Here is a 25,046-nt window from a genome sequence, read left to right as displayed (position 1 = left end):
TGGCTTTCATTTCTCATAGTGTGATACTCTCTTAGATGGCAGTTCCAAGATGAGAGCTTTTCTTGCTTGATTTGGCGGAGATAAAAACTCAAATTATTTCTCGCAGATACTAAATATCCTATCTATGTTGACTTAACATTGCAAAGAATAACTCAAATGCGCAGAATCTGGATCCTCGTACGCTGTGGGTCATTTATACTTCCCCACTGTAAATCTCGGGTATGACGTAGTCCACATTAGCGGGGACCCACTTGGCGTTGTGGAATGAATATGGTTGGATCAAAACTCGATGGACCTGGGAATCTGGGAAACCCGGTTTTGTCTAGTTTGAATTCAGATGCGCTTTTATCCTCGCCTCGCTTTTTGAAAGTTGCTTCACTCAGTTGGCTTCTTGTCTCCATATGCGTGTTACCGCAAAATGGCCGCAATTATAGGGCTGGGCACGAAGTCGCGCTATAGGCTCGCACAAGAGCGAGAATTCCACAGGTATGATCCCCTCCGCCCATCAATTTTCGCAAAGAGTAGTGGTACATGAACCCCAACTGACTCATCGTTGTTCGTTGGCAGATATATACCACAAGACCACGCCTCGTCGCGATATGCCCCGTTTGATCGTGCCAGTGGTGAGGGGTTCACCCCACAGCCATCTCCGGATTCTGCATTGACCTCCTACGCCCAATTGACGGCAAATCGATTAGGAACCGAGCGAGCCTTTATTTCATTATTTGACCCCACCTACCAGTACGTCCTAGCAGAGGCAACTCCGACCCTGAGCCTTATTGGTGGCCATGTCGCAAAGGACGGAGAACATTTAAAGCTGGGATGTTGTGTATTTCCAAAAGAGAAGAGTATTTGTCACTATGTCGACTCAACACCAGTCCGTGGATCCGACCATAGCGAGACGGGATCATATGATAGCAGCTTAGTGGTGCTGGATTTCACCAAAGATCGTCGCTTCGGAGTCTCGAAACTACAATCAGCACTTTCCGAAATGCGTTTCTACATGGCAGTTCCTTTAATAAGCCCGATGGGTTTTAAGATCGGCGCTCTTAGTGTGATGGATACCAGTGCGAGACTTTCGGAACCTGACCAACACTCTCTTCAATTCATGAAGGATATGGCTGAGACAGTGATGGATCACTTGGCAATGAAGGAGACATCGGCCAAAAGCCGTCGAGCAGAACGAATGATTGTGGGCCTAGGTAGCTTTGTGGAAGGAAGGTCGACACTTCGTGATTCATGGCCAGAGGCACATGCACAGCGTCTTGAATCAGAGAAATCTGCGGAGACTACGGAGGGCCAGTTGAACATCGAGCAACAGGAATTGCAAGAGCTTACAAAGGGAAAGAACAAGAAGAGCATCCCCATTCGAGAACTCTCCTCAAAGTCACGCCGTTCGTCAGCTACGAGCCATGGATCAACTGTCTCTGGCCAGAAAACACAGGACAGCGAATTAGAGACCCATCAGAAGTCAGGCATCCAAATCTCTCAACAAAACAACTCTGCACGGGCCGTTTTCACGGGTAGCGGCCTCAAGGAAGATACCCTTCAGTCCAGCATTAGAACTGTCTTTTCGCGCGCCGCGAATCTACTGAGAGAGTCGATTGGGGCGGAAGGGGTGATATTTCTTGACGCAAACAGTCAGCGATTTGGCAACCTTGTCGACAAAAACAAACGCCGAGTGTCTGGACCCGATATCAACGACCGCCAGTTAGGCAGTGAGGAGGAAAGCACCGACTCAGAAATATCCTCTCGGCGATCAATTTCTGATACTGACCAAAGCTCTGACTCTGATAGCCCGAGAGTTTCTGAATGCTTGGGATTTTCAAGTTCAAGAATTTCGAGTATCAATGACGAGGAAAGAGCCGGTCGGGATATCATCGTGCCTGAACCCTTGTTTACCTCGTTAATTCACCGATATCCTCACGGGAAAATATTCACTTTCAATGCCCATGGTTCTGTTTCAGAGGAGAGTGATCGTCGAAGAAAAACAGATTCAGGGTCCGAGAACGACGAGTCAGTTCGTGCTGGGGAACACCGTTCATCTAGCAAGCGCAGACGAAAGCCAGGATTTAAGCGGCATGCTGACGATTTGATCAAAATCTTCGCTGGCGCTAGAAATATCCTTGTTCTGCCCATTTGGGACTCTGATCGAGACAGGTGGTTTGCTGGGGCCCTGGTTTGGACAAATGAGCCACACCGTATATTCACACTAGAGAACGAGCTCGTGTATACATCGGCCTTCTCAAATAGTATAATGGCTGAAATTCGCCGAATTGACGTGGAGCTAGCTGAAAGAGCGAAAACCAATCTCGTCAGCAGTATTACGCACGAACTCCGCAACCCACTACACGGTATTCTGGGAACGGCTGACATTTTGGGGGACACGGCTATGAATGCGCTTCAGCATGGCATGGTTCATACGGTCGAATCGTGTGGTCGCACTCTGCTAGATACCATAAACAGTCTGCTTGACCTGACATTCATCGATCAATACCGGAAAGGGGACAGTTCACAAATCGGGAAACGTAGCAAGAAGTCCGGTATATCAAGAAGCATGCCCATCGCCGCAAGGTCATCAATTTCACATGTTCAGTTGGATGCCATTCTTGAAGAGGTCACAGACTGTGTGTTCGCTGGATATAGCTTCTACAATCACCCACATACGCCACCGCCAGCCCTGTCACAATCATCGTCACGATCTGCTGGACAAACACAAAAAGAGAATACCACTGGTCCTCGATCTCGCCAGGTCACAGTCATATTTGATATCGAACCTGATACGGAATGGGACTTTGACACGCACGCTGGAGCTTGGAGACGCATATTCATGAATATCTTCGGCAACGCACTCAAGTATACATCCTCAGGATATATCTATATCGGATTGAAGTCATCCCCACGTACAACTGCAACCTCACAAAAATCCACAAGCAAACACAAGCATGGGTTCGATGTGAAAATCACTGTGAAAGACACTGGAAAGGGGATTGGAGCAAAATTCCTGCAGGACGAACTTTTCAGCCCTTTCAAACAAGAGGACTCTCTTGCTCCTGGAAGCGGACTTGGCTTGAGTATTGTTCGCAAGGCAGTTGGATTCCTTGGTGGATCGATTGAAATTGAGTCTACTGTGGGGAAAGGCACTGAACTCTCTATTTACGCACCACTGTTCAAGTCAGCGACAAAACCAGATACTTCCTCTGCGAAATCGTTCTCTGGTTTGAGGCGTCACACCGAAGGCAAGACAATTGGAATCTTAGGATTTGGACAGTCCATCCGTTCTCAGCGCGACAAGGCATTATATTCCTCAATAGAAAGACTATGCGGTGAATGGTTTGGTCTCAAAGTGACTAATATATCTCCATCCGATGGAAACCAGCTTCAATCCGACTTTTACTTAGCTGTACAGACAGAACTAGATTCCGAGGATGTTGAAGGAAGAAATATTTTTGGTCTTTCCCGGCGGTTCAATCTCGGAGAATTGCGCGATTCACCAGTTATTGTTATCTGTCAATCGCCAGAGGAGGCTCACCGCATGTTTATTTCTTCCAAAAACCAAGAACAGACCAAATTCTTCGAGTTTGTTAGCCAGCCATGTGGGCCTCGAAAACTCGGTCGAGCAATGAGTATGTGTCTAAAACGACAAGACGATCAAGAAAATGGCCGACGCGGCAGTGATGAGCCGACTCGCTGGGTGGAGGTTCCTCGATCGTCCCATCTACCAGTGGACATCGAAGCCAGTGATCCGCCGGCAGATCGAATGAAGCTTAGCAAAAGACCAACCAGAGAAACTATGGGAGCCGAGGAAGAAAGTCATCAGTCTCAGCCTACAAAACATCCAGATGTCGGTCAAGATCAAGTCTGTAAACTAGATCAAGGTTCCAATCGTGATGAGAGGTTACCTGCCAATCAAGACCCATTTGTTCTATTGGTTGATGACAACGACATCAATTTACAATTACTGTGTGCTTATGTTAAGAAAGATGGCTTCAAATATATGTCGGCAAAAGATGGTTACCAAGCAGTTGAGCTATATAAGACTCATCCGGGCGTCTTCCAAATTGTTATCATTGGTATGTTTGATTGAACCCTACCCATGTTTTACCCTTAATTGTCATTTAGCATCCCTCGCCACTGTTCCCCATTTTATTTTCTATTTCATGATTTGGACCATAATGCTAATGATAACAGATATTTCAATGCCTGTGATGAATGGTTTCCAAGCATCACAAGAGATTCGAAAGTTGGAGAATGAATATCGTGCCGGGCTATCCGAAATGGATCAACAAGCAACCCCACCAACAATCATAGCAGCTTTAACTGGGCTCGACAGTGCTGGTGCCCAAAAGGAAGCTCTAGGATCTGGGATTAACACTTTCCTGGTTAAGCCCCTGAAGCGACCGGAGTTACAAGCTGTGCTGCGGCGCCAAATTTAGTACCGAGCTTGCAAAACACTACCTGGGGATTAACTTGGTGAACACGTGTTACCTATGACGATTATGGCGACGACTGCTTCAGCTATTCATTTCTCTAATATTGTGACTTCCATCCAGTAAATTATATATACCCTACCTCTATGAGATGACGAACTTCGTTTTGGAGCAAAGTTTTCAGTGCTCTCGATAACAGCCAATCTAGTTTCTCTTTCTCTACTTCGTTAGAACATATGAAGCAGGTATAGAATAGCCACATTGAGGTGCTCGTAGTGGGGGTTTGTTTGCTTGGTTTCAAATGTTGCCAGCACTTCGATCGGACCAATCAGAGCGCTGGGGCTCATACATGCAGGCTTCAGCTCGCTTCTCCCTTTGCCTTCTTCAACGTTGCCCATTATTGTTCGTTTTATGCACCTTTCCTTCCGATTTCGGTAGGTCGTAGCCAGCTTGCCACAGTTCGTGTAGACTGAATGACTTCCCTATCTATTTTAACATGATAATATTCAATTACGCATATTACATATTACAGGGTGGTACTAATGCGACCCTCTGCTGGCTACTGCGACCCTTCCCCCCCCCCGCTATTACCGCCTTCCCTGAGGGAGCACCGCCTTAATATCCACCATAAAGGCAATGGTATACTACTTCGCCAACTGTTTTCATATATCATGTCCAGAATTATTCTACTATCTTTCTATATATGATATTTTCAGAGTATCCATCCTTGGTATAACGCTCATAGAGGGCGATAGGGAGATTTGGGTATTGATATCTACAGTGCTATGACTCTCCGATGCATGATGCAGTTGGTATAAGATGTGGCAGCATTTCTGGTGGGGGATGCAAACTGGCAAAACTTACCGACCCAGGAAGGAAGGGGGGTCGCTATAGCCAGGGAAGGGGGTGGCATTAATACTGCCCTATAGCAATAGGGCAGACGACTTGTAATTCAAGCCATCTTAGATTGGACGATTGATGTAGGCTTGAGTGGTCGAAAGGAATACAGCAACGTAAGACAATCATGATACTACCTAGCCCCCACTAGTACCCTGATTTGACACGCGTCATTCATTTCCCAAGCTTTGTAACAGGATCCATAACTCGATGCGAGATCTGGAGTCATGCATGATGCGATGGATACCTGCCGAATTTATTCCGCCACGATATCTTCGCCTCGCCTGCAGACTTCTTTCCGAGTTGCTCATATCCTCATCTCTGTATTTGACCTTCAAGCTTTTAGCTTTATTCCGCATATGTATATACACCCTCTATCTATATGCGCTATAGCTTTTATAGGAACATTTGAAGGGAACCTCCGATCCACTTAAACGAGAGAAACAACTCAGTCAAGATATGAGACTTTGGAATTGGATATTCGGGCGCAATTCTCTGGGTACCCGCTGTACGCATTTATGGACGCGACTTGGACCAAGTTGGAGCCAAGATTTCGTGCCCGGACATGGTGTGAATAAAGTCTTGCAGACCAAGGCTTGGCTAATTATAACCGGAGTTAGTTTTAGCGCCAAGCTATATCTGGCAATGAAGATGTGTGAAGATCGTCGGGAGTGGCCCCGGGGGCAGGGGACAGTTCTTTCTTGATTTTTTGCAATTTTTTCCAATGGTGCTGTGGGTGTACCTAGTTCGCTTTGCTACGTCAGAAGCAGGTGTGACGATGGTGCTTCGAGAGATCACCAAATAACTACTAACTCACACTTACTCTTTCAGAGAAAAGAAATATCATAATTTTCGTGCCTGTATGGAGGTTCGTGCGTGTGTACCATCCATTTTTGCACGGGCGGAAGGAAGCGCAAGAAGGCGCATCAAGACACGACGGGGCCTTACAGAGCCTTACAGAGCCTTACAACATGAACTACATATGTAATCGTACAGTAGTTCAACTTCAAAGGTTCACCACTTTCCTGTGCAATGAGGCAATTACTAGGCATCAAAACAATTGGAGGAACCTTCCAAGGTTCGGATATCACTTACGCCCCCCATGCTCCAGCCTTTGAGGGCTGCCCCCGGGGCGATGCAGTGTGTCTACTAGTACCTAGGCCCCGGTAGGTACACACTGGCATGTCTTTACAGAATGGAAAATCCCGAGGCCTTGGAATTACATATCATAGTAGTAGCACTAGGTACTGCAACTGTTAGGTACTATATATATTAGAAGGAAAACCCGTCACGATGAAATTGAACTTGAAATTAACACTGGCACAAGCTGTTACTCATATCTATCTTTTACTAAGGTGCTTGAATATAAATCCACCTTGAAGGTCTTGCGTCTCTCCAAAAATTTACGAATACTACCCACCTACCTATTATCATGAAACTTACATTGCCGTAGGGAATCCTGGTTCTCGCCTCCACTACGTCGGCATCATCCAACCCGTATTCAAATACTACGACATACAATTGCCATGCCGGGGACTCTTGCTGGCCGTCTCAAAGAGAATGGAACACCTTCAACAGCAGTCTATCTGAAAATCTCCGTCGCACAATACCTTTCGCTGCGAGCTGTTATTACGACTCTCCCTACTACGACCCTTCAACATGTGAAGAAGTCGCGTCGGCCAGTATATACACGGATAACCAGGCCCGCACGAACGTTTATGGTGCAGCAACAGGTCTGAATTGGGAAGCAAATGGAGATAAAACATGTGCTCTGAACATTTTCCAAAACCCATCTGTTCTTTCGGATGAATGTTATCTCGGTCGACTATCCTCGTTGTATGTCGACGCCCATAAGGCAGAACATGTAATCACTGCGATTAAATTTGCGAGATTGCATAATCTCCGAGTGAGCATCAAGAACACTGGGCATGATTACTTTGGACGTTCAACCAGCTCCCAGACTCTTGCAATTTGGATTCACAATCTAAAGTCAATGAGGTACTATGCAAACTTCACTGCGCATGACTGCTCCGCTGCAAATGGGCAAAACATTGGAGAGATGGGAGCCGGTGCTCAGGCGGCAGACCTGTATAAATATTTCCAGAAGTTTGATATGGATGTAACCGGTGGCAACGAAGGATCGGTTGGTCTGGCTGGAGGCTTCGGCCAAGGAGGTGGTCACGGCGTTTTTGGTCCTTCGTATGGGCTCATGGTCGACAATGCAGTCGAGTTTGACATTGTGACGGCAGATGGTGAACTTCGAACGATCAACAAATGCCAGGACCCTGACCTCTTCTGGGCTATGCGAGGCGGCGGAGGTGGTACATTCGGCATTTTGATAAATTATCGCTTTCAACTGCATCCGGCGGTGAAGATCAATGTGTATTCGACCAAGACCACCTTTGTGTCTGATAGTAATCACGCTGTTACTAGCAACTACTCGGTCCTAAGAGGGATTCTAACACAGCACGCAACCTATCAGCTACTCTGGTCTCGAAATAATATATCAGGTCATGTCTATTACTGGCCGAACAGGGCGGAAATCTACCTCGTCTTGCCTTCAAATGACGAAACTGCGCTGAAGAGTCTCGCCAACAACTTTTCGTCTTTTTTAATGAATCAACAAGATATAAATGTTACCGAAAGGACATACACAACCTACAATAGATATACAGACTATCTGAACCTTACCGAGGCCATCGCTGCTGTGGTAACACCAGGCGGGTATTTTGGTACCTATGCAAGTCGCTTGATGTCCCGCTCGTTATTCGAAAGTGAACACTCGGTGACCAAACTAGTCGATGCGGTTCTCAAAGGAGTTCGTCTTGGCAATAATCTGATCTCCAAAGATTTTGCCGTCACTCAAGTCATCATGACTACTCCGGTAAATCATCAGAATGGTAATCAGACCAGTGTCAACCCGGCATGGCGCCCAGCTCTTTGGCATCTGCTCCTCACTGGCGGCTGGACGAAGAAATTGAGCGACTCAACAAAGCAAACACTGATCCAAAAATGGCTGGATACTGTCAAGCCAGTGAAAACGTTGACACCTGGTGGAGGTTGCTACTTGAACGAGGGGCATTACTTGGAGCCGGAATGGCAAGAGACCTTCTTTGGTTCAAATTACCCTGAGTTGCTTCGCATCAAGAAAAAGTATGACCCAACTCACTTCTTTGACTGTTATAAACGCGTTGGGTGGGAGCAAACGTCGGTCGGTGTGAATTGCCTAACAGAATTGCCCTCTTGGAAAACATGAGAACCAATATCCGTGAAAATTATGGTCCCAGAACAGTTTCTTTCAACATGCGCGCTCATCAAAGAGGATCAGGTCATTACTATAGTACACATAAGAATTTATTATTTCGTCATACGATGCCTTTGCCGCAGAGAATATATACGAACGATAGACGCAATATAAAAGATCAACCATCCTATTTCCAAATCCACTTACCAAATCTTCTTAAGCCATACCTACTGCACATGTGTAATATCGACACTCCGAAGCGTCAAATGATGGTATATGTTGAGACACCATTTGCAGTGCAGCTCTGCTGCTTCATAGTTTACTAGACATCGAATCGCCTGTAGGTAGTCGAGGGCAGCACCCACACCAACTTAAAGTTGCTTTGAATTCCTGTCTAATCCGCGCACAGAGCTTCTCATAAGCTAGAATATTATTGTTCTCTCATTGCGGTATTCACCCATCGTCACAACGTTCCTAATTTCCACATCGCGACCTCATACAGAGGTCAAAGCAGTACGTGAAATTTCTTTGTTTAGCTTACTCGGAAACTGTCAAGTAAATAAGGAATGTAGGAAAATAATAGTTAAGAATTAATTTAGGTTCTAATAATATTGAAATTCTTTATTATTTGATTATTTTATTATATAAGAATTAAGTACATTTAAGAACTACTTGAAACTCTTCATATTATTCCAGCATGATATTAGAAGGTAAATTTGGCTCGATGCGTAGGTGTAGAAGAAAAATCCACAGTCGCACAAGGAACACGCTTGGGAGCACTCCCAGGCCTAAAAGGACCAGGCAGGGCGTGCACGGGCATGTCTTTTCAATCTATCCGTACGGAGTACTATTTTTTACAAGCCCCAGAATAATTGGACAACATGCTAATGGTGTGTGGAGTTACTGCCTCGGGTATCTTTCCCATCCATTTACTCTCCTCGCATCTTAGTTCCATTTATCATCTTCATCCACGTCTATTATCCTCGGTATAGTACGCCTTAATCGCCGTGGACTTCCTGCCCGCGCTGAAAATGCCAGTGGTAGCTACAATGGAAATATAATAAGATCATAGAGATATAGGGTATATGAGATCTTGTATAAATAGTAAGGCAATATACTCTGGTTAGTCTGAATCAGAGTAGAGTCGAGACTCAAATAGGATGAACAGTTGAAATCTCCAATACTTCTCAGGCTATCCATATTTTAAAACTCATGCAAATGGGACATCCATCCACGAAGGAAGCTGATTCGCCCCTGAGACTGAGCAATGGGTCCAGCACCAAAAGACTCACCCAGCCACATCGCGGTCTTGTTGTTGCTTGAGGGCGGGAAGTATGGCAGGCTACCCCCGTTAGGGTTGCCAGTGCGGGTGAAGTTTGCCCAGTAGTCAGATATAATAAATTCGATCTTGTAGTCTGTGGCGTTCCAGGTCAAATTCAAGTAATCCGAGTAAGGTATGTTATTGAAGGTGTAACAAAGCTCAGCTCCGTGATAAGCATCTCCCGACTCATCCTCGGCAGGGGCCTTTGTAAAATAGTAGACAAAAACATCACTTTTGGCACCCCCGGTAGCCCATGTTCCAACTCGAGCCATGTCGCGGAGCACCTCATCACTCTGGTCTCCAGCGGCAGAATCGTTACTCGCAGGGTATAGAGAGAAGAAGAACTCAGAGAAGTAATTCCGGAAAACCTTCGTCCATAGGGACTTTTATTCAGAGGTAGTAGAAGCACCACCGTTATTTTCATCCTTGTTGCTACCAGTCATAATAGGCACATAATTATGGGCATTTAACTCCAGAGATTCTCCATACCCGTAACGGAACACATACAGAAATAACAACTTGAAGCTCTGGATGCCGCATGAAGGTATTATGATTGTTGCTGTATTGTTATCATAAATGTACATAGTAAAAGCACGAGACTGCGATTTGGTGTCATTCTTCATTCCCTCACCATTCTAACGTCTCTCTCTGCTTCAAGTTACTCTCCATCTTTGTTATTCTTCTCGCATAATACCAAGTTTCAATACTCACTGAGCCATGTAACCTTAACTCACAAACAACGGGCTGATACCTAGAAGGCAAGATTAGGTGACAGAATCTTGGATCATGTTTATATATGGAGCAGACAGATATACCCGTCTAATATTTGAATCTCAGCTGCTGCGACTTGAATGAGCGATAAGATTCAGAGTCTGAGTTTCTGACACTTGCACGGAAGACCCCTCTGAAAATCACCTGTGATATGGAAAGCTATCATTCGGCATCCAAGCTCGTTCTTCTGCCATATGGAACAGGTTTCCAGAGTGCATCCCTCAAATAAATGTAGATAATCTCTTGCCATGTGCTCCATTGATGAGCACCGGTCATCGAGTAGTGGCTCAAATAGGTCACATTCTCTGCGGCCAAAGCCGTCTCCCAGTCCCGTGCCGCATTGAATGTGGTATCGTAAAACCCAGCTCCAGTCAGGATACCCACGTCACGTAGCCCTGGGTTAATACTGGAATTGTATTGTGAGTCGCCCGCAGAGGGAGCCGGAGTAGGTGACATGATACAGTAGGAAGAGAAGTAATCCGTAGCGTTGAACAAAACAGCCAAAGTCAGAGTACCCCCAAGAGCAAGGCCACCAAATGCTCGAGAAGTTGAAGAGTTGGATATTTCGTAGTTTTCGTTGACCCAGGGAATTAGGTAGGAGAAGAAGTTCTCGCGTACTTTGTTGAAAAAGCGGGAATATCCGACTGTCGCATTTTTTAGGAAATGTTTTGGATAATAAACAGAGTAAAGGAAAAGTGGGATTAGGTGTACGGACCGACATCCAGGTACTCTGCCTGTAGTGTTGCGTTTGTTTGGTACTCTTCAAGACTAAAGCCTAGATCGTACCAGTTTGGAGTTATGAGAATAGTCGGCTCTAGTTCCCCAGCATCAATGAGACGATCAACTAAATTGCTTAATTAGTCTGAGGGGCTCTTTGATATGTCCAAGAAATTATAAAAGCGACTTCTCCGTTATTTTGACTTCTTTGAAAGCTTACTAATATTGTGAATTTGGGCTTGCTGAAACCAATCCGAGTCTGATCCTTGGCCACCATTGGAAAGGTACAATATCGGATATTTCTTGTTTGAAATCTTTCCATATTCGTAAGGTAGGTATACTCCCACATCGTGAACATCTAGTCTGATCAGTACATCAATTCCAAATTGCTTGATACCGATACTAGAATACTAACTAGGATAAGGATAGGTTGATCCTGGAGATGAGTACCGGTGGAAGCTAACATTGCCTCGTTTGGAGACATCCTTCAGGGGTAGCTGCCAATCATAATTACTAACCTGAAATTCACGGTCAAACGGTAGCTGGATAGCGCTGAGCAATTGATCTCCCGCAAAAGCTTCAATCGGCAAATTCGACGGATCCACAATTGCAACATCGCAAGCCTTCCAGTTGCCAGTAGTGCAATTGGGGTAGTAGGCGTAGAGCCAGGTCCCAGATGGGAGCGGGACAGTGATCTCCCAGTCGCCCGTATGCTCATTATGCTTCATCTCAAGACCAGCAAGATTGCCCGCTTCATTTCCATAATCAGGGGACAGTCGCATGGAGAACATGTTTGACTCCCACTCAAAGGGCGAGTAACCATCAGTTTTCGACAAAGATCCGTGGAAAGAGTCGGAAAAGAAAGGAAAGCCCCCTAATAAGACCGAGGAAGCATGGGTCATTGAGTTTGGGGTGAACACAAAATCGACTACATAACCAGTTGGTCCTTTCCCCGTCTTTCTAACGGCTGTGGCTTTGCTCAGCGCCCCAACCCCTAATGCAAAGCCAATTATGATTCTATGAATGTGCATTCTAGAAGATACTGGAACAGGCTGTGCAATTGTAGAAAATCTGCTTAACACAGGATGGTTATTTTAGGACCGAAAAAGTGGCGAACGAACGCAACTCTTATTTATACCTTGAAAGCCAAAGGGGTAGAATATTAGTAGCAATCCGGGTTTTTGACTTAGATTGCCAGTTTTAGCAATTGATCTGCAGCGCGGCATACATATTCAACTTATCCCCACCTGGTCTCCCCACAACTGGAATTACCCCATGTCGGTAGTGAGATGCGGGGTAGGACTTCGGCCTTCGCAAAGAATTCCGCTTTGCCTGTTTTGCAGCCCATAGATAAAACCTGCGTGATTGATTATTTTGCTGCGGCTTTCAGTAAGTAGATATGAGCTAAACTGCTTCACTTCCAAGGTTGCAGTCACTCAAATCTGGTTCGAGGAGCTGGTGTTTTTTTAGCCTTGGAATTTATAGTGGACCGAGGCAGGTATATCAATGTTTACCAAGAGTTCGACACGGCAGTGCCAGCATCGGAGATAAAAAGTACCTAGTAGGTCATCTCGGCCGGAGAGCCCTAGAAAATCATCCCAAGCAAATAGAGACCAATGCATCATCTACCCTTCACCGTGGCACTCGGTACAGATCCGGGAATTTTGGATCCTGCGGGGGCTCCTGACCGCGACTCGGACCCCTTAACAGCGCATATAAAACCCGCCCATTCGGCACGAATTTCGAAGAGATTTGAATTAAAATTTTCCTGCGTCCAATTTGTATTGAATATGTGGCAGTATCTTTTATTCCTCCCGTTTCTTCAAGTTGTCATCAGTGCCAGAGCGGCGCCTTCTCTGCCTACTCCTCGAATTTTGCCCAGTGCACCTGTAGTCACCGTGACAAACGGCAGCTACTTTGGCACATACTCAGAAACATATCATGAGGACATCTTCTTGGGAATTCCCTTTGCGCATCCACCACTCCAAGGCCTCCGATACCGAAATCCCGTGTCGTTGAATGAAACCTGGACAGGTCAGAGACCAGCGACCAACTATGCTCCTGTATTCACCCTACATATGCTCAAGATTATACTATCTCGGCAAAGGCCTGACATTTCTAATATAGGAATGCATTGGTTATGGCAGTGACCAGATTGGCAAGCAGCAAGTAGGTGATATCCCTCCATCATTTACTACTATGTAGCAGAACGTTTTTGACTTAGCTAGAGTGAGGACTGTCTTTATCTCAATGTCATACGCCCAACTGGCTTTGAAAATGAAACCCTTCCAGTAGCAGTCTGGATTCACGGTAGGAGCAAGGATTCACAATACTCTCCATGACTGCTAACAGTTTCAGGTGGTGGGTTCCGACAGGGGGGCACCCAGGATCTGCGATACAATGTCTCGTTCATTGTCCGAAACTCAGTAGACATTAACAAACCTGTTCTTGGTGTGAGTATTGCATATCGACTCGGTGCTTTGGGCTTCATGAACAGTGAAGAGGTTGCACAAGAAGGGTACACAAACCTGGGCTTAAAGGATCAACGACTTGCCCTCCACTGGATCCAAGAGAATATCGGGGCATTTGGCGGTATGATTGAATATTAAACTTCAATTTGTTACTCGCTGACTCAAAACACAGGCGATCCGTCAAAGGTTACAATATGGGGCCAGAGCGCCGGCGCAGAAAGCGTTGGGTTCCACATCCGAGCCTACGATGGCCGCGATGACGGTCTTTTCCGTGCAGCTATCATGGAATCGGGCCCTGTACTGCCACACAATCCTCTGAACTTGACTGAAGTCTATCAGCCACGGTATGATGGAATTGTACATGAGTCCGGCTGCAAAGGGGAAAAAGATACATTGGCTTGTTTGCGTCGTCTCCCATTTACCATTCTGAATAACGTGCTCAATACAACTGTATATAACTCTAACTGGAATCCGACACTGGACGGGGATTTTGTGGCTCGCTATCCAAGTCAGCAAATCAAAGATGGCGCATTTGTCCGCATTCCTATTATTGTGGGTGCAAGCTCGGACGAAGGCACAAACTTCAGCCCAAAACCGATTAACGATACAGCTGACTTTATTGGATGGCTAAATGGTGATTTATAAACCCTCCTCCGTATCAAAAGATCATTGAGCTAATAAATATACCTATAGTGACTACATCGGAACAATGGGCTTTCGGAGAAAGTCTCATAAATGACGTCCTAAAGGCATACCCAGATGACCCTGCTGTCGGAATTCCCTCCTTTGCAACTCTTGGTGGAGATGTAACATTTCCACAGCCATATGGAGCAGAATACCGTCGCAGTACAGCCTACTGGGGTGACCAGGTCTTCATTGCTGGAAGAAGATTGACAGCCGAAACATGGGCGGCGAACAACCTGACTGCATACAGCTACCGATTTAATACAGTGCCGGCGGGAGCAGCGTGGGAAATTGGCGTGACACACTTCGCCGAAGTTGCTTTTGTTTTCAATAATCTGAACGGACTGGGATATACTTCGAATCCGTTTTTGAATAAGCCAGATTCATATACGCAACTTAGCTATATGATGAGCAACTCTTGGGCCAGCTTTGTCTATAGTCTTGACCCGAATGCCTGGAGCGGAAAAGGAAGAAATACTACACAGGCTGATTGGCCGGCTTATAATTTGGAACGACCTATGAATATGGTTTGGGATGCAAACAAGACGAGCTATCTTGAGCTTGATACTTGGCGGACAGATGGTATTAAGTGGATAAATGAGCATGCTTTGAACTACCAGCGATGATGATGCAAGGCTATGGCTCTGCATCTGTACATTTATGAGAGATTATATTTAACATATGTGTAATTATACTATATTGATGACCTCTCAAACACTCAGACTGGTAGAGCTTCCAGGCATATTATACAAACGTGAAATATTGTAGGCTGTGAAGAGTGCTATATCGTCAAGGCAGATGATACATGCCCAGGAATTACAAGCAGCATTCTTTCTCTGAGGCTCAACTCTATGCCTGAAATCCAGCACTTGGGGGTACACTGTATCATTTCAGGAGAAAATGTAACAAACCGATGTCAAGTCGATTGGGCGAGGTTGCGGGGTCATATCGCGGGATCACATAATCCACAACCCATCTATTCTTCTATACGATTAAGTATAGGAGCCTTCCTCCCTTCTTTCTCTTTTCCTATCTTTGATACTTTTAGCTAATCATACAGAAAGTTCTTTTGTTTTCGAGTCTTTACAGCCACCTCACAAGCTCAGGACCGGCATGGTATGCTCACAGAATTGATGGCTCCTTCAAAGGGCATGCAAAGACTCCAAACGTTGAATGCTGAATGTATAGATACGGTCATGTTAATGTAAACTTTCCTCTAGAATAGAATTACAACTTCCACATGTGCAGTTGTTCATTTGAAAACTGCCCAAAGAATAGGCATGAAAGTCAGAAGAGATCCTAGTGAGTATTGAATACAGAATACGCTGGATTCAAATTTCGGACCACATCAACTAGATACTTAATGCTATTTAATACCCACCAACCCCAAATATCAACCCCAAACCCGTGAAAAAGAGTCGCTTATCTCAAATTCATGCAGTTTCTGCCTCCGTCAAACCTTGAGAGATCTGTAAAATACTCGTGAGCTCTTCCTTAGGCGTCCGCCCCATACCGCACTCGGTCGAAACGCCGAAGTCCCTCCCAGGAATGACCTTCCGAGCTGCTTGAAGCCTTCGGAACGTGCCCTCTTCGTCATTTGGATGCACAAGTCCAAGGTACAGTTTTGTTCTGTCACCGGCCTTGAGTCGCTTCAAAGGCTCAAAGTACGCTGTGTCATCACGGTTCTTGGGGACAGGCATATGAAGCCAGCTCAAGTTCGTATCTCTGGGAATGCATAGAACCAACTCGTTGGCGATGTCCACCAAAAGTCCTAAGTCCTCCGGCTCAATAAAATGCTTATGACCGAGATCACCGTAGCACAAATGCCATCCAAAAGGAACATTACTTGGTATAAGAGCGCATAATCTCCGAGCACGCTCGAGTACCCCTTTATAAATATGGGAGAAATGTGGCTTAAAGAATTCGTCGTTTAAGCGGCCACGCTCATACTCCAGAGCAGTAATAATAAAGCATGAGTCAAATTGAATTGCTACATCCTCTGCTGGGATGGCGCTTAGGATTGACTCCACAACATCCGAGATTCTCCTCTCGTAGAAAGGCTCTAGTTGGGCCTGAAATTCCGACCGTACATGACCCTGAATACACTCGTAAGGTGTCGGTATAGACACTTGGAAGCGCACCTTGGGCGGAATAACACCCTTCGCGCGAAGTTGAAGAAAGTGCTGATACGACTCCTTTGCAACCTTGTCGTAGTCGCTAGGCGTCACGTCATCCAGCGTGAAAAATCCGGAGTGGCCTTCAGGCAATGGCTTGCCTCCGATGGTCTCATGAATAGTTTCTACAGGAAATCGAAAGCGTTCCCACGCGATAAAGTTAGACCGATCCCCGGTTTCTCCATCTGGGATCGAGAACAATCGGCCAGGAAGAGCTTCAGACAGAGTCGTGAACACTTCCTCGCTGGTTAATAGAGGTATACTACCAACGAGGTGAACACCGTTTGCAAGATCGGAGCGAGTCATAGCTGGCAGTGGAAATATTAGAGAAGGTAATCGGCGTTCTAGAGAGTTGATGTAGCTAGGGAGTTCCTGGTCCTTGATGCCAGAGCAAGGACCAAGTTAACACAGGTGATAGCCACAAAAATAGAAGCTAAGTTGGGTTGGGCTTGAAACTAAGCCCAACAGCAGGACAGCCCACATTTGTAGGCCATTCAAAAAGAATGCGTCATCTTCCCTAAGGTCATAAATTGAAGTAGAGTTTTCAGAACAAAGCAAAGCAAAGAATGGGTGGAAGCTAGACTGTTACATTTCCGACTAATTTAAGCTGCATTTCGCCCCTTTGAGTAACACGGCCGAGACTAATGCACGAAGCTTTGGGGGCCGGTTTTAACTGTTGGTCTACTTAATTAGTATATGCAGATCACCCATCTATTTAAGTCAAACAAGGCTTTCAATACTGGGCCTAATCCCCGATCCCGTCGAAGCGCACCAGCTGTTATATCGGACAGTATCTAGATAGCTTTGTTACATGGTGTAGAGTCATTTCCTTGAGAAGTAGGAAAAAGTTCTGTGGTGGTAAACCTATGGCCTCAGGCCAAAATATTTAGACTAGTTAAGTTGGGTCCAATGACTCACACTGTAGCGTTGGATGTGCGACCAAAATCAGCCGTACGTCCGCAGCCTTGCGTCTGCAACAGCCTTGCGTCTGCAACAGCCTTGCGTCTGCAACAGCCTTGCGTCTGCAACAGCCTTGCGTCTGCAACAGCCTTGCGTCTGCAACAGCCTTGCGTCTGCAACAGCCTTGCGTCTGCAACAGCCTTGTCTTTGTTAACTGGTGTCTACTATAGCTATAACAAATGTAATAGATATGAAATCCTGGATTAATCTCTCTATATGGCATAAGATAATTCCTGGCGGTATCTACTTTCCTTTGTTGTTTTGTTGTTTTGTTGTTTTGTTGTTTTGTTGTTTTGTTTCTACATTCAATGGGACTAGCAAGAGGCTCAGACTATGAGCTTCCTAAGATCAACAATGGGCTGGTCACCACTTTTAAGCCGTCGGTAGGCCCAACAGCACTCCCGCATAGTAGCATTTATATAGAGTGAGCTATATCGGGTAAATGAATTCATCATCATAATTAATTCCTGGTGACAGCCGATCGCAGTTTTCAGGCTACAGATCATGTTCTCCCAGATCTCCTCCTGACCCTATCAGCCTAACCAGCAGGAAAATTGTGGACCTACGTAAGAAGATTTGAGGATCCCATATATTTTTAGGTGAGGAGCGTGTCTTTAAAATAAATAAACAATATCAAGTTATAGTTGACTCTAGATATAAGACATAACACAAAGAAGCAAAAAGAGGGTAGCTTCCTTGTGTTCAGGGGAACTACGGTTGGTGTGCCCGCCTCGTATATATCCCTAACATTCTTGCTTAATGGTCCTGGGGACAAATTTGGTGGTCCTGTATGTGGACTTGGTGTTCCTGGAAGTGGAAGTAAAAGGGTCGCATGAGTATGTGGCTAATTTATAATTGGCTAGAAAAGAAACGCCCCCAAGATGCAAGTTCAGATCATATCATTATCCAAGAATCTAGATGTTCTTAAGATGTGTAACGGTAAGTTAATAATGTAGAGACAAGTAAAATGGCTCAAATATTGAAGAGACCTGCGTTACATATATATGGATTGATCAGATTGTGTAAAGATTTATTGCATAGGCTTTTACCCAGTAATAAAGGCTGGATCATTTAGGGTAGCTGTATGTTTAGTATAATGAAAGACACTATCTAACCTAATCAGGTAGGTAGAGAAACATTGTCCTTTATTCTTCACTGGGGAATAAGTTAAAGTTATATATCTTGGTATTTGGAGACGTAATAGTCACTCTATGTATTTACCCCGTTTAATGAAGCTGATATTTTTCTTCTGAGCTTTTATTAATTCCTATTTATTGATATTGAAATTCGATAACTTCTAGGATCAGATTTATTGTATGAATTGCTCTTTAGAGCCATCGTCCCCAATCGTCCCCAATCGTCCCTAATCGTGCCTAATCGTGCCTAATCGTCCTCGGCTATTCCCAGTTCTTACCAGTCCTTTCCAGCCGTGACAGCCACATGGCCAATATAAAAAGTATACACCCTGTGTGTGACTATACTGATCAACAGACAAACTACTAGCATTAGCCTAGGGAAAATGTAGAGATAAGAATTGCTTTGTGCATGCGGGTATGTCATTTTTGTGTGAAGAAGTATTCAAACACTAGCCGACTCTGAAAGCACCTGCGTCAGTGCAAATATCGCGACCAGAATATCGTCATTGCATGGAGCGTCCTGGTGCTGTCGGCGTGGAGTACTTTCCCGTAAACCATCAGCAAGGAGCCCCAAAAAAGTCCTAGAATCAGGACTGCATCGGTAATCATATGAAGTCCTACAGCCCAGCTTTGTATACAAATTCCCTTCAATCCAAGCCCCAAGACGATTTGAATTCCAGCTTGCGTGGAATTCAAGCCAACCTCGGCCCTGAATTTGGCGTCCTCTCTAAAAGCCCCCTTTCTCAATGGAATTGCATGTCAGAGCAAAATCAAGATCTCTGGCTGAAATCTACATCGTCGGTCCCTCGCCTTCTAAATGGCTCCCACTGCTGGCGTGTTCGAGCTCCTCTGGCTCGCGTGCTTTTCATGGACACTATACAGGAAATATCAACCGTAACGTCAACGACTCAGATGAGCTCCGAGTCTCGATTTCGGGCTAATTTCCAAGGCGAAGTGGATGAGAAACTTGACCCTTATGTTGTCCTCTCGCAGCTTATTGATCCTGATATGAATGAAACTGCATTTCTCACTGGTCTACGATTGCCGTCAATAGACCATTTCGGGTTCCGCTCACCGTGTGAGATCTCCACTACTATAGAGCCATTCGATGAGACGAACAATAAAGTGAATTTGACCCCAAAATACTCTTTTGTGGACTTGCATATCGGTATGTCAATATTGCAGATAGCACCCACCAATCACTCTACTGATTCTTGAGAAGACTATGGCGCGGACGGATTATAAAAAGTGATTGGGGATTGCCGAAAGATATGGCTACTTTATCCCCCCACGAATAACAATTTGAATGCCATGAAGTCCATTGACGGCCAGCGTGGAAAGTTAGTCAGCTTAGTGCGTCGACTAGAAGGCGGTGTTCTTGTGGAGACAAAATCATCACATGCGATATTCCTCCCCGCAAGCTGTGCCCATGCCACGTTCACCCTTCAAGGTGGTTACTTGGTTACTAAGGATTTCACGACCGCGAAGTCGCTGAGTGCGATCGCAAGCTTCATCACTTGTGGACTGGATGAAAATTTGCCGACCGAGGCTCGAGTAATTTGCTTCGACTGGTTTGAACGTTGTTTAGATGTCACATTATCCCAGCAGCATGTGGTTGCAGCAGTTTTCGCATGGTTAAAGGCGGAAAACAAGCTCGCAACCTGGGCATCGACTCATCGAAGGTGGCGAGTTAATGTTAGACGTTTGTGGGAACATCACTGCCTGGACTCGTTGGTCAACTGTCCATGTGAGGCTCAAAAATCGATTTCATTCTTCCAGCATTTTTCTTCTGTTCATTTGGCCTCTTTGCTTTCCTCATCTCAAGTTCGGCGCCGTCGGTGACAAGGTTTATCGCGTGAGTCGGCGATGATGAACGCACAATATTCCAAGATGTGTACTGCATTTGCTCTACTTACAATAACATTTATTCATCACTCTGGTCCATTCTTTTCATGCCACTATCTCTGCGGGTTCAAGGTGGAGAATTCTTTTCATCCACTGAAACCGTTTGTTGTCTATGCTCCAAATCCGACGCGACGTAGGGGTCGTGCTGTAAATTGCACTGTAGCATAGACTGGACGAAATCTCTGGTGGGACGCGCTCAATAGCAGTATCCCAGATGGATATTGTTCGGTTAGTGCTCAGCATGTAGCTGTAGCGCACTCCGGGTGGCCACATCTGATTCAAATTGGCAAGAGCCGACAAAGGGACAGCGCCGTCAATCTTGAGCTCACCAAGGATGTCCTCCCTAGTATATAGCCAACAGTATACCACAACAAAGCGGCCATCACCAAGGCTTCGAATTTCAGAAGGCTTGGCAGGGGCGGTGCTGTGTCCGGTATCTACATTGACAATATCTCCACGACGTAGAGTCCACGACCCAAGAGGGGCTAAGTCTAATTTCCGAAGATACTTCCATGGCTTGGCGCCATTGATTGGAAGCGGTCGGAAATTCTCAACTCCCTCTCGCGAAACGGCGTATAGCTCTTGGGCTGGTGCAGCCAACCAAGGCCGGCGAACAATAATCCCTAAACGTGTGTAGCATAAAGCCTCCAACAGCACCCACTCACAGCATACCCGAGCCAGATTCAGAGGTCAGTAAAGGATCGTCAGAATTTCAACTTGGATTTCCGTCAATGGGACTTGTTCTCTGTGGCAACATAGTGATAGTAATGCAAAAGAGAACTTTTCGTTACCGTCAGGGCGTTGCTCGGAAAGGTTGTTGGGCCAAAGGCCAGTCGAGTAGGCACTTGTCGGGGCAAGAGGATCTAGCTGTGCAATCAAACCTGGTGTGTCAACGGTGCAGGAAAGAACATCAGGCGCAATTTCTATGATCCTATCCCTCGCTCGACCATCAAGGCTTGCAAAGGCGGCAAGATGTATTGCAAAGGATTGCGCAAACTTGATCCGTCAGTCCGATCCGACATGAGCCGGTGATCATTGACATACATCAGGGGAGGCTGTCAATCGGCGATAAATGTGGGCTCGGTCAGAAAATAGCTAGAAGAGATAGGATAGTGAGCAATTATTCTCCGAGCTCTGGGCTTCGCTCACCAAAATATTAGCGTGCAGGAGGGTTGAAGACGCAGGCATTGTATCGGGAGACGAAGAAGTAGGAAAGAATCGAGGAAAAGGGTTGGAAAGCTAAACGCAACGATTCTGCCAACTCCTTCCACTTGAGTGCCGCATCGGCCTCTTGTTCCCCGGCTGCGTCCCTGTCGTCCTCTTCGCAGGGAATGCGCTCATCGTCCGTCTCTAGGAGCACCGACCCCGGCCCCAGGACCACCAAATTCCGTCTCTAGGAACCACCAACCCCGGCCCAGGATCCACCAATCCCGCCTCTAGGAACACCAATACCGTCGCCAGGAGCACCGAGTCCGCCTCTAGGAACCCCAGGAACCCCAGGCAAGAAAGGCACAATCTTTGACCAGACACCTAAGCTACTATTTTGCTCGATCTTTGGCAAATATTAGAACTCCCCGGATGTGCCATCCCAGTAAAACTACGGGGGGTCAGTTAGGATTCTCTTCACCTTTACCGACAGTATTTCTTCAAGATGAAACTAACCGAGATCGCGGTCACAATGGCGGAAGACCTTTGACAAAAGATAAAATTAGACCCTGATGCCATCCACCATGCGGAGCACCCCTTCTCAACATCGGAGAAGAGCTCCGATAAGAGCCACCGTTCCGGTAAGAGCCGCCGCTCCAATAAGAGCCATCACTCCGATGAGAGCCACCGCTCTGGCGTGAGCCATTACTACGTTGGGATTCATCACTCTAGGATCGTAACATTATGTTTCAGGAACCTTTTGGCTCCTCGAATTACGGACTTGGTTCCCAGAAGCAGGGCACTCGGGGAGCAAGGAGTAACGGTGAGTCAGCCAAAACTTTCCATCGGCAACATGCGAGAATGGTACAGCAGTCCAAAAGTGTCTGAATCATAGATAGGCCCACCATTGATTCTGAAATCAAACTTTGTACAGTATTTCAAAAACGGAGTACAGTCGATAGCGAAATCAGCTTCCTCTCTACAGACTGCTTTTAGTTTCTCGGGCCCCACTGCCAAGGCACTAGTGTGAATATTTATTTAACAGGCATCAATGAAAAAGCGAATGCTTGAGGTATCGATTGGTATTTAATACCGGGAGTTGCGGTTCCAACTTTACGGTGCTAGACATTTGAATTGCGTGATTATCTAGGTCCCTCGAGCACTGGGTGATACACATGACTAGGTTCCTTTCTATGGAATTGGCCTTTAAGAACCAACCGGTAGGTACGGCCCTCAATTTACTGGCTGTAGGGACAATTTGGTAGTAAACCCTTGAAAGCGCTGTGAAATTCAGCAATTTACATTATCATGGCACTAACACGTACATGTCGTCCGAGTATATATGTTGTCACAGATGGTCACCTACTCTGCCCGATATCAGGAAAGGCTGCCCTTTTCCAATAACAGTTACCAATGGAGAAAAACATCGCACGATTACCGTGGTGAAGGAAATATAATCACACTCGATTGATTACTGTATTTTTTAGGCCTGATGATCATTCAATATCTTTGAAAAGGGGACGGATAGGGTACTCAGTCTCATTTCTAGAAGCAGCTGCGCCATATCGTCGTGTACTTCAGAAGCCGCATAGAGCGCAACATCGGCTCCTCTCTCTAAAAGTATCTGCACGATTTTCTCGTGTCCTCCAGAAGAAGCTGCCTGTAGTGCATTTCCGTAGTATCCACCCTGCGTGTTGACATCGGCTCCTCGCTCCAACAGTATCTGCACGATTTGGTCGTGTCCTATTGTAGAAACTGCTTGAAGCGCGTTTCTGTAGAGTCCACTCTGGGTATTGAAATCGGCTCCTCGCTCTAACAGTATCTGCACGATTTTCTCGTGTCCTCTAGAAGCTGCCTGTAGTGCATTTTCGTATCCTCCACCGCAGGTGCGTATTGATATCGGCTCCTCGCTCTAACAATATCTGCACGATATGGTTGTGTCTGTTCCGTGAAGCCCAAAACAAAGTTTTTGCTCCTGTATCATCCGCCGTATTGATACCGTGATTTTTAACACCAAGCAGGAAATGAACCTCCTGCTTATGGCCGTTAAATGCTGCCAGGTTGAGTCAACTTATTGATTGTACGGCGGGTGAGTATGGCGGCATTGCTGTCTCCCAAAAAATAGGAAACCACATTAAGAACCGCTTTTCTACTTATATTATATACTTAATGTAGTCGATTGGCTACTTCGTAGTCCACCGTCAAAGCTATCTGCTTTGCGTGATCGGCCCAATATACCGCTGCGTATTCTAAGAGATGTTGAGTATGGTTGCTCGATTGGCTATTATCGTCTTCTAAATCCTCCATCAAAAGGTATCGCAAACAGACATCGGCCATCTGGCCTTCTGCATCCCTTAAGCTGCTCTAATATGTGAGATTGATATTGGTTGCTCTTTTCTTTTGAATCAAGAAGTCTCTCGGGGTCTGATGGATGAGATAGATTTTCGAGTTATTTGTAAAGACAAACAGGCCACACTATCGCCGAAGCTTGCTGTCTAAACTAACTGGATCTAGCCCAGCCTGTTTTGTTGTTGTTGATCCTGAGCTAGTGGCGATTCCTAAAGCCATAGCCATCTCTCTTATTGTCAGAGGACGCCGTGCCGCCACGGTGATCTCTAGGATCTTCTTGACTCTATCTATTAGACCGGCTGGCACTCGACAGAGTATTTTCTCATATGCTATATTCACAAAATGCGGTATCAGCGTGATCCAATCCTCCGCAGGCCGGAGGCTGTCTTAAAAGGTAGTACGGATATCATCAATGGCTAGGTGTAGCTAAAGATATGTACGGTGTTTCATTCGGAGCAGTTGCTGTTCGATTCGATGATGAAGCTCTGGCGATAGTGGCACTGCCTCAGCTAGTTCTTTCGCCCGAATCTTCACCACCAGATCAATCTCCTCATGTATTTGGTCATTCTGCTCCTCCCCCTTAATATGTATATATGGGAAAGAATCGGTTATTGCTCGAAAGTGATCCTGTATATGATGGTAGGGACGACTGGTGACCAGGAAATTCAAACAGGTTTCCCCTATTGATGAAGATGGCTGGCGATGAAACGCTTGGAGCCTTTCAATTAATCGGTGCTGATCCATTTCACGACATTCATCAAGTGCATCGAATATGCAAATAGTCTTAAACGATATGTCAGCTGATGTTGCCGCTATTAAGATCCGCCAAAGCTCATCAACT

At 45.8% G+C, this 25,046-nt stretch overlaps 10 protein-coding genes across 10 annotated transcripts; 5 read left to right on the top strand and 5 right to left on the bottom strand.

Annotated features, from left to right (window-relative positions):
• Window positions 1-418: 418 nt before the first annotated feature.
• On the top strand, window positions 419-4,436 carry N7478_010766 (hybrid sensor histidine kinase/response regulator; the record flags this gene model as incomplete). Its single annotated transcript, XM_056926980.1, has 3 exons — window positions 419-486; window positions 568-4,073; window positions 4,192-4,436. 3 exons carry the CDS (start codon window positions 419-421, stop codon window positions 4,434-4,436), a joined length of 3,819 nt encoding a protein of 1,272 aa, XP_056774028.1.
• A 2,417-nt stretch (window positions 4,437-6,853) lies between these two features.
• N7478_010765 (CAZyme family AA7) lies at window positions 6,854-8,583 on the top strand (the record flags this gene model as incomplete). The annotated part of the gene is made up of 2 exons (XM_056926979.1): window positions 6,854-7,009; window positions 7,030-8,583. The coding sequence occupies 2 exons, from the start codon at window positions 6,854-6,856 to the stop codon at window positions 8,581-8,583; spliced, it is 1,710 nt and encodes a 569-aa protein (XP_056774027.1).
• A 1,191-nt stretch (window positions 8,584-9,774) lies between these two features.
• Window positions 9,775-10,164, bottom strand: N7478_010764 (uncharacterized protein; the record flags this gene model as incomplete). Its single annotated transcript, XM_056926978.1, has 1 exon — window positions 9,775-10,164. The coding sequence occupies one exon, from the start codon at window positions 10,162-10,164 to the stop codon at window positions 9,775-9,777; it is 390 nt and encodes a 129-aa protein (XP_056774026.1).
• Window positions 10,165-10,825: 661 nt separating this feature from the next.
• Window positions 10,826-12,171, bottom strand: N7478_010763 (alpha/beta hydrolase; the record flags this gene model as incomplete). Its single annotated transcript, XM_056926977.1, has 4 exons — window positions 10,826-11,307; window positions 11,379-11,507; window positions 11,601-11,790; window positions 11,899-12,171. The coding sequence occupies 4 exons, from the start codon at window positions 12,169-12,171 to the stop codon at window positions 10,826-10,828; spliced, it is 1,074 nt and encodes a 357-aa protein (XP_056774025.1).
• Window positions 12,172-12,996: 825 nt separating this feature from the next.
• Window positions 12,997-15,161, top strand: N7478_010762 (carboxylesterase family protein-like protein; the record flags this gene model as incomplete). Its single annotated transcript, XM_056926976.1, has 6 exons — window positions 12,997-13,443; window positions 13,508-13,549; window positions 13,609-13,690; window positions 13,739-13,972; window positions 14,024-14,485; window positions 14,545-15,161. 6 exons carry the CDS (start codon window positions 12,997-12,999, stop codon window positions 15,159-15,161), a joined length of 1,884 nt encoding a protein of 627 aa, XP_056774024.1.
• Window positions 15,162-15,968: 807 nt separating this feature from the next.
• On the bottom strand, window positions 15,969-17,015 carry N7478_010761 (uncharacterized protein; the record flags this gene model as incomplete). Its single annotated transcript, XM_056926975.1, has 1 exon — window positions 15,969-17,015. The coding sequence occupies one exon, from the start codon at window positions 17,013-17,015 to the stop codon at window positions 15,969-15,971; it is 1,047 nt and encodes a 348-aa protein (XP_056774023.1).
• Window positions 17,016-19,414: 2,399 nt separating this feature from the next.
• On the top strand, window positions 19,415-20,023 carry N7478_010760 (uncharacterized protein; the record flags this gene model as incomplete). Its single annotated transcript, XM_056926974.1, has 1 exon — window positions 19,415-20,023. The coding sequence occupies one exon, from the start codon at window positions 19,415-19,417 to the stop codon at window positions 20,021-20,023; it is 609 nt and encodes a 202-aa protein (XP_056774022.1).
• Window positions 20,024-20,116: 93 nt separating this feature from the next.
• N7478_010759 (uncharacterized protein) lies at window positions 20,117-20,647 on the top strand (the record flags this gene model as incomplete). Its single annotated transcript, XM_056926973.1, has 1 exon — window positions 20,117-20,647. One exon carries the CDS (start codon window positions 20,117-20,119, stop codon window positions 20,645-20,647), a length of 531 nt encoding a protein of 176 aa, XP_056774021.1.
• A 108-nt stretch (window positions 20,648-20,755) lies between these two features.
• N7478_010758 (uncharacterized protein) lies at window positions 20,756-21,898 on the bottom strand (the record flags this gene model as incomplete). The annotated part of the gene is made up of 4 exons (XM_056926972.1): window positions 20,756-21,333; window positions 21,502-21,706; window positions 21,755-21,805; window positions 21,860-21,898. 4 exons carry the CDS (start codon window positions 21,896-21,898, stop codon window positions 20,756-20,758), a joined length of 873 nt encoding a protein of 290 aa, XP_056774020.1.
• Window positions 21,899-24,022: 2,124 nt separating this feature from the next.
• N7478_010757 (uncharacterized protein) lies at window positions 24,023-24,430 on the bottom strand (the record flags this gene model as incomplete). The annotated part of the gene is made up of 2 exons (XM_056926971.1): window positions 24,023-24,220; window positions 24,362-24,430. The coding sequence occupies 2 exons, from the start codon at window positions 24,428-24,430 to the stop codon at window positions 24,023-24,025; spliced, it is 267 nt and encodes an 88-aa protein (XP_056774019.1).
• Window positions 24,431-25,046: the final 616 nt, after the last annotated feature.

Source organism: Penicillium angulare, assembly GCF_028827245.1.
Source record: "Penicillium angulare strain IBT 27051 chromosome Unknown utg000008l_segment0_segment0, whole genome shotgun sequence".
In the NCBI taxonomy this organism is placed as follows: Eukaryota; Fungi; Ascomycota; class Eurotiomycetes; order Eurotiales; family Aspergillaceae; genus Penicillium; species Penicillium angulare.
This window is presented reverse-complemented; position numbering and strand designations above follow the sequence as displayed.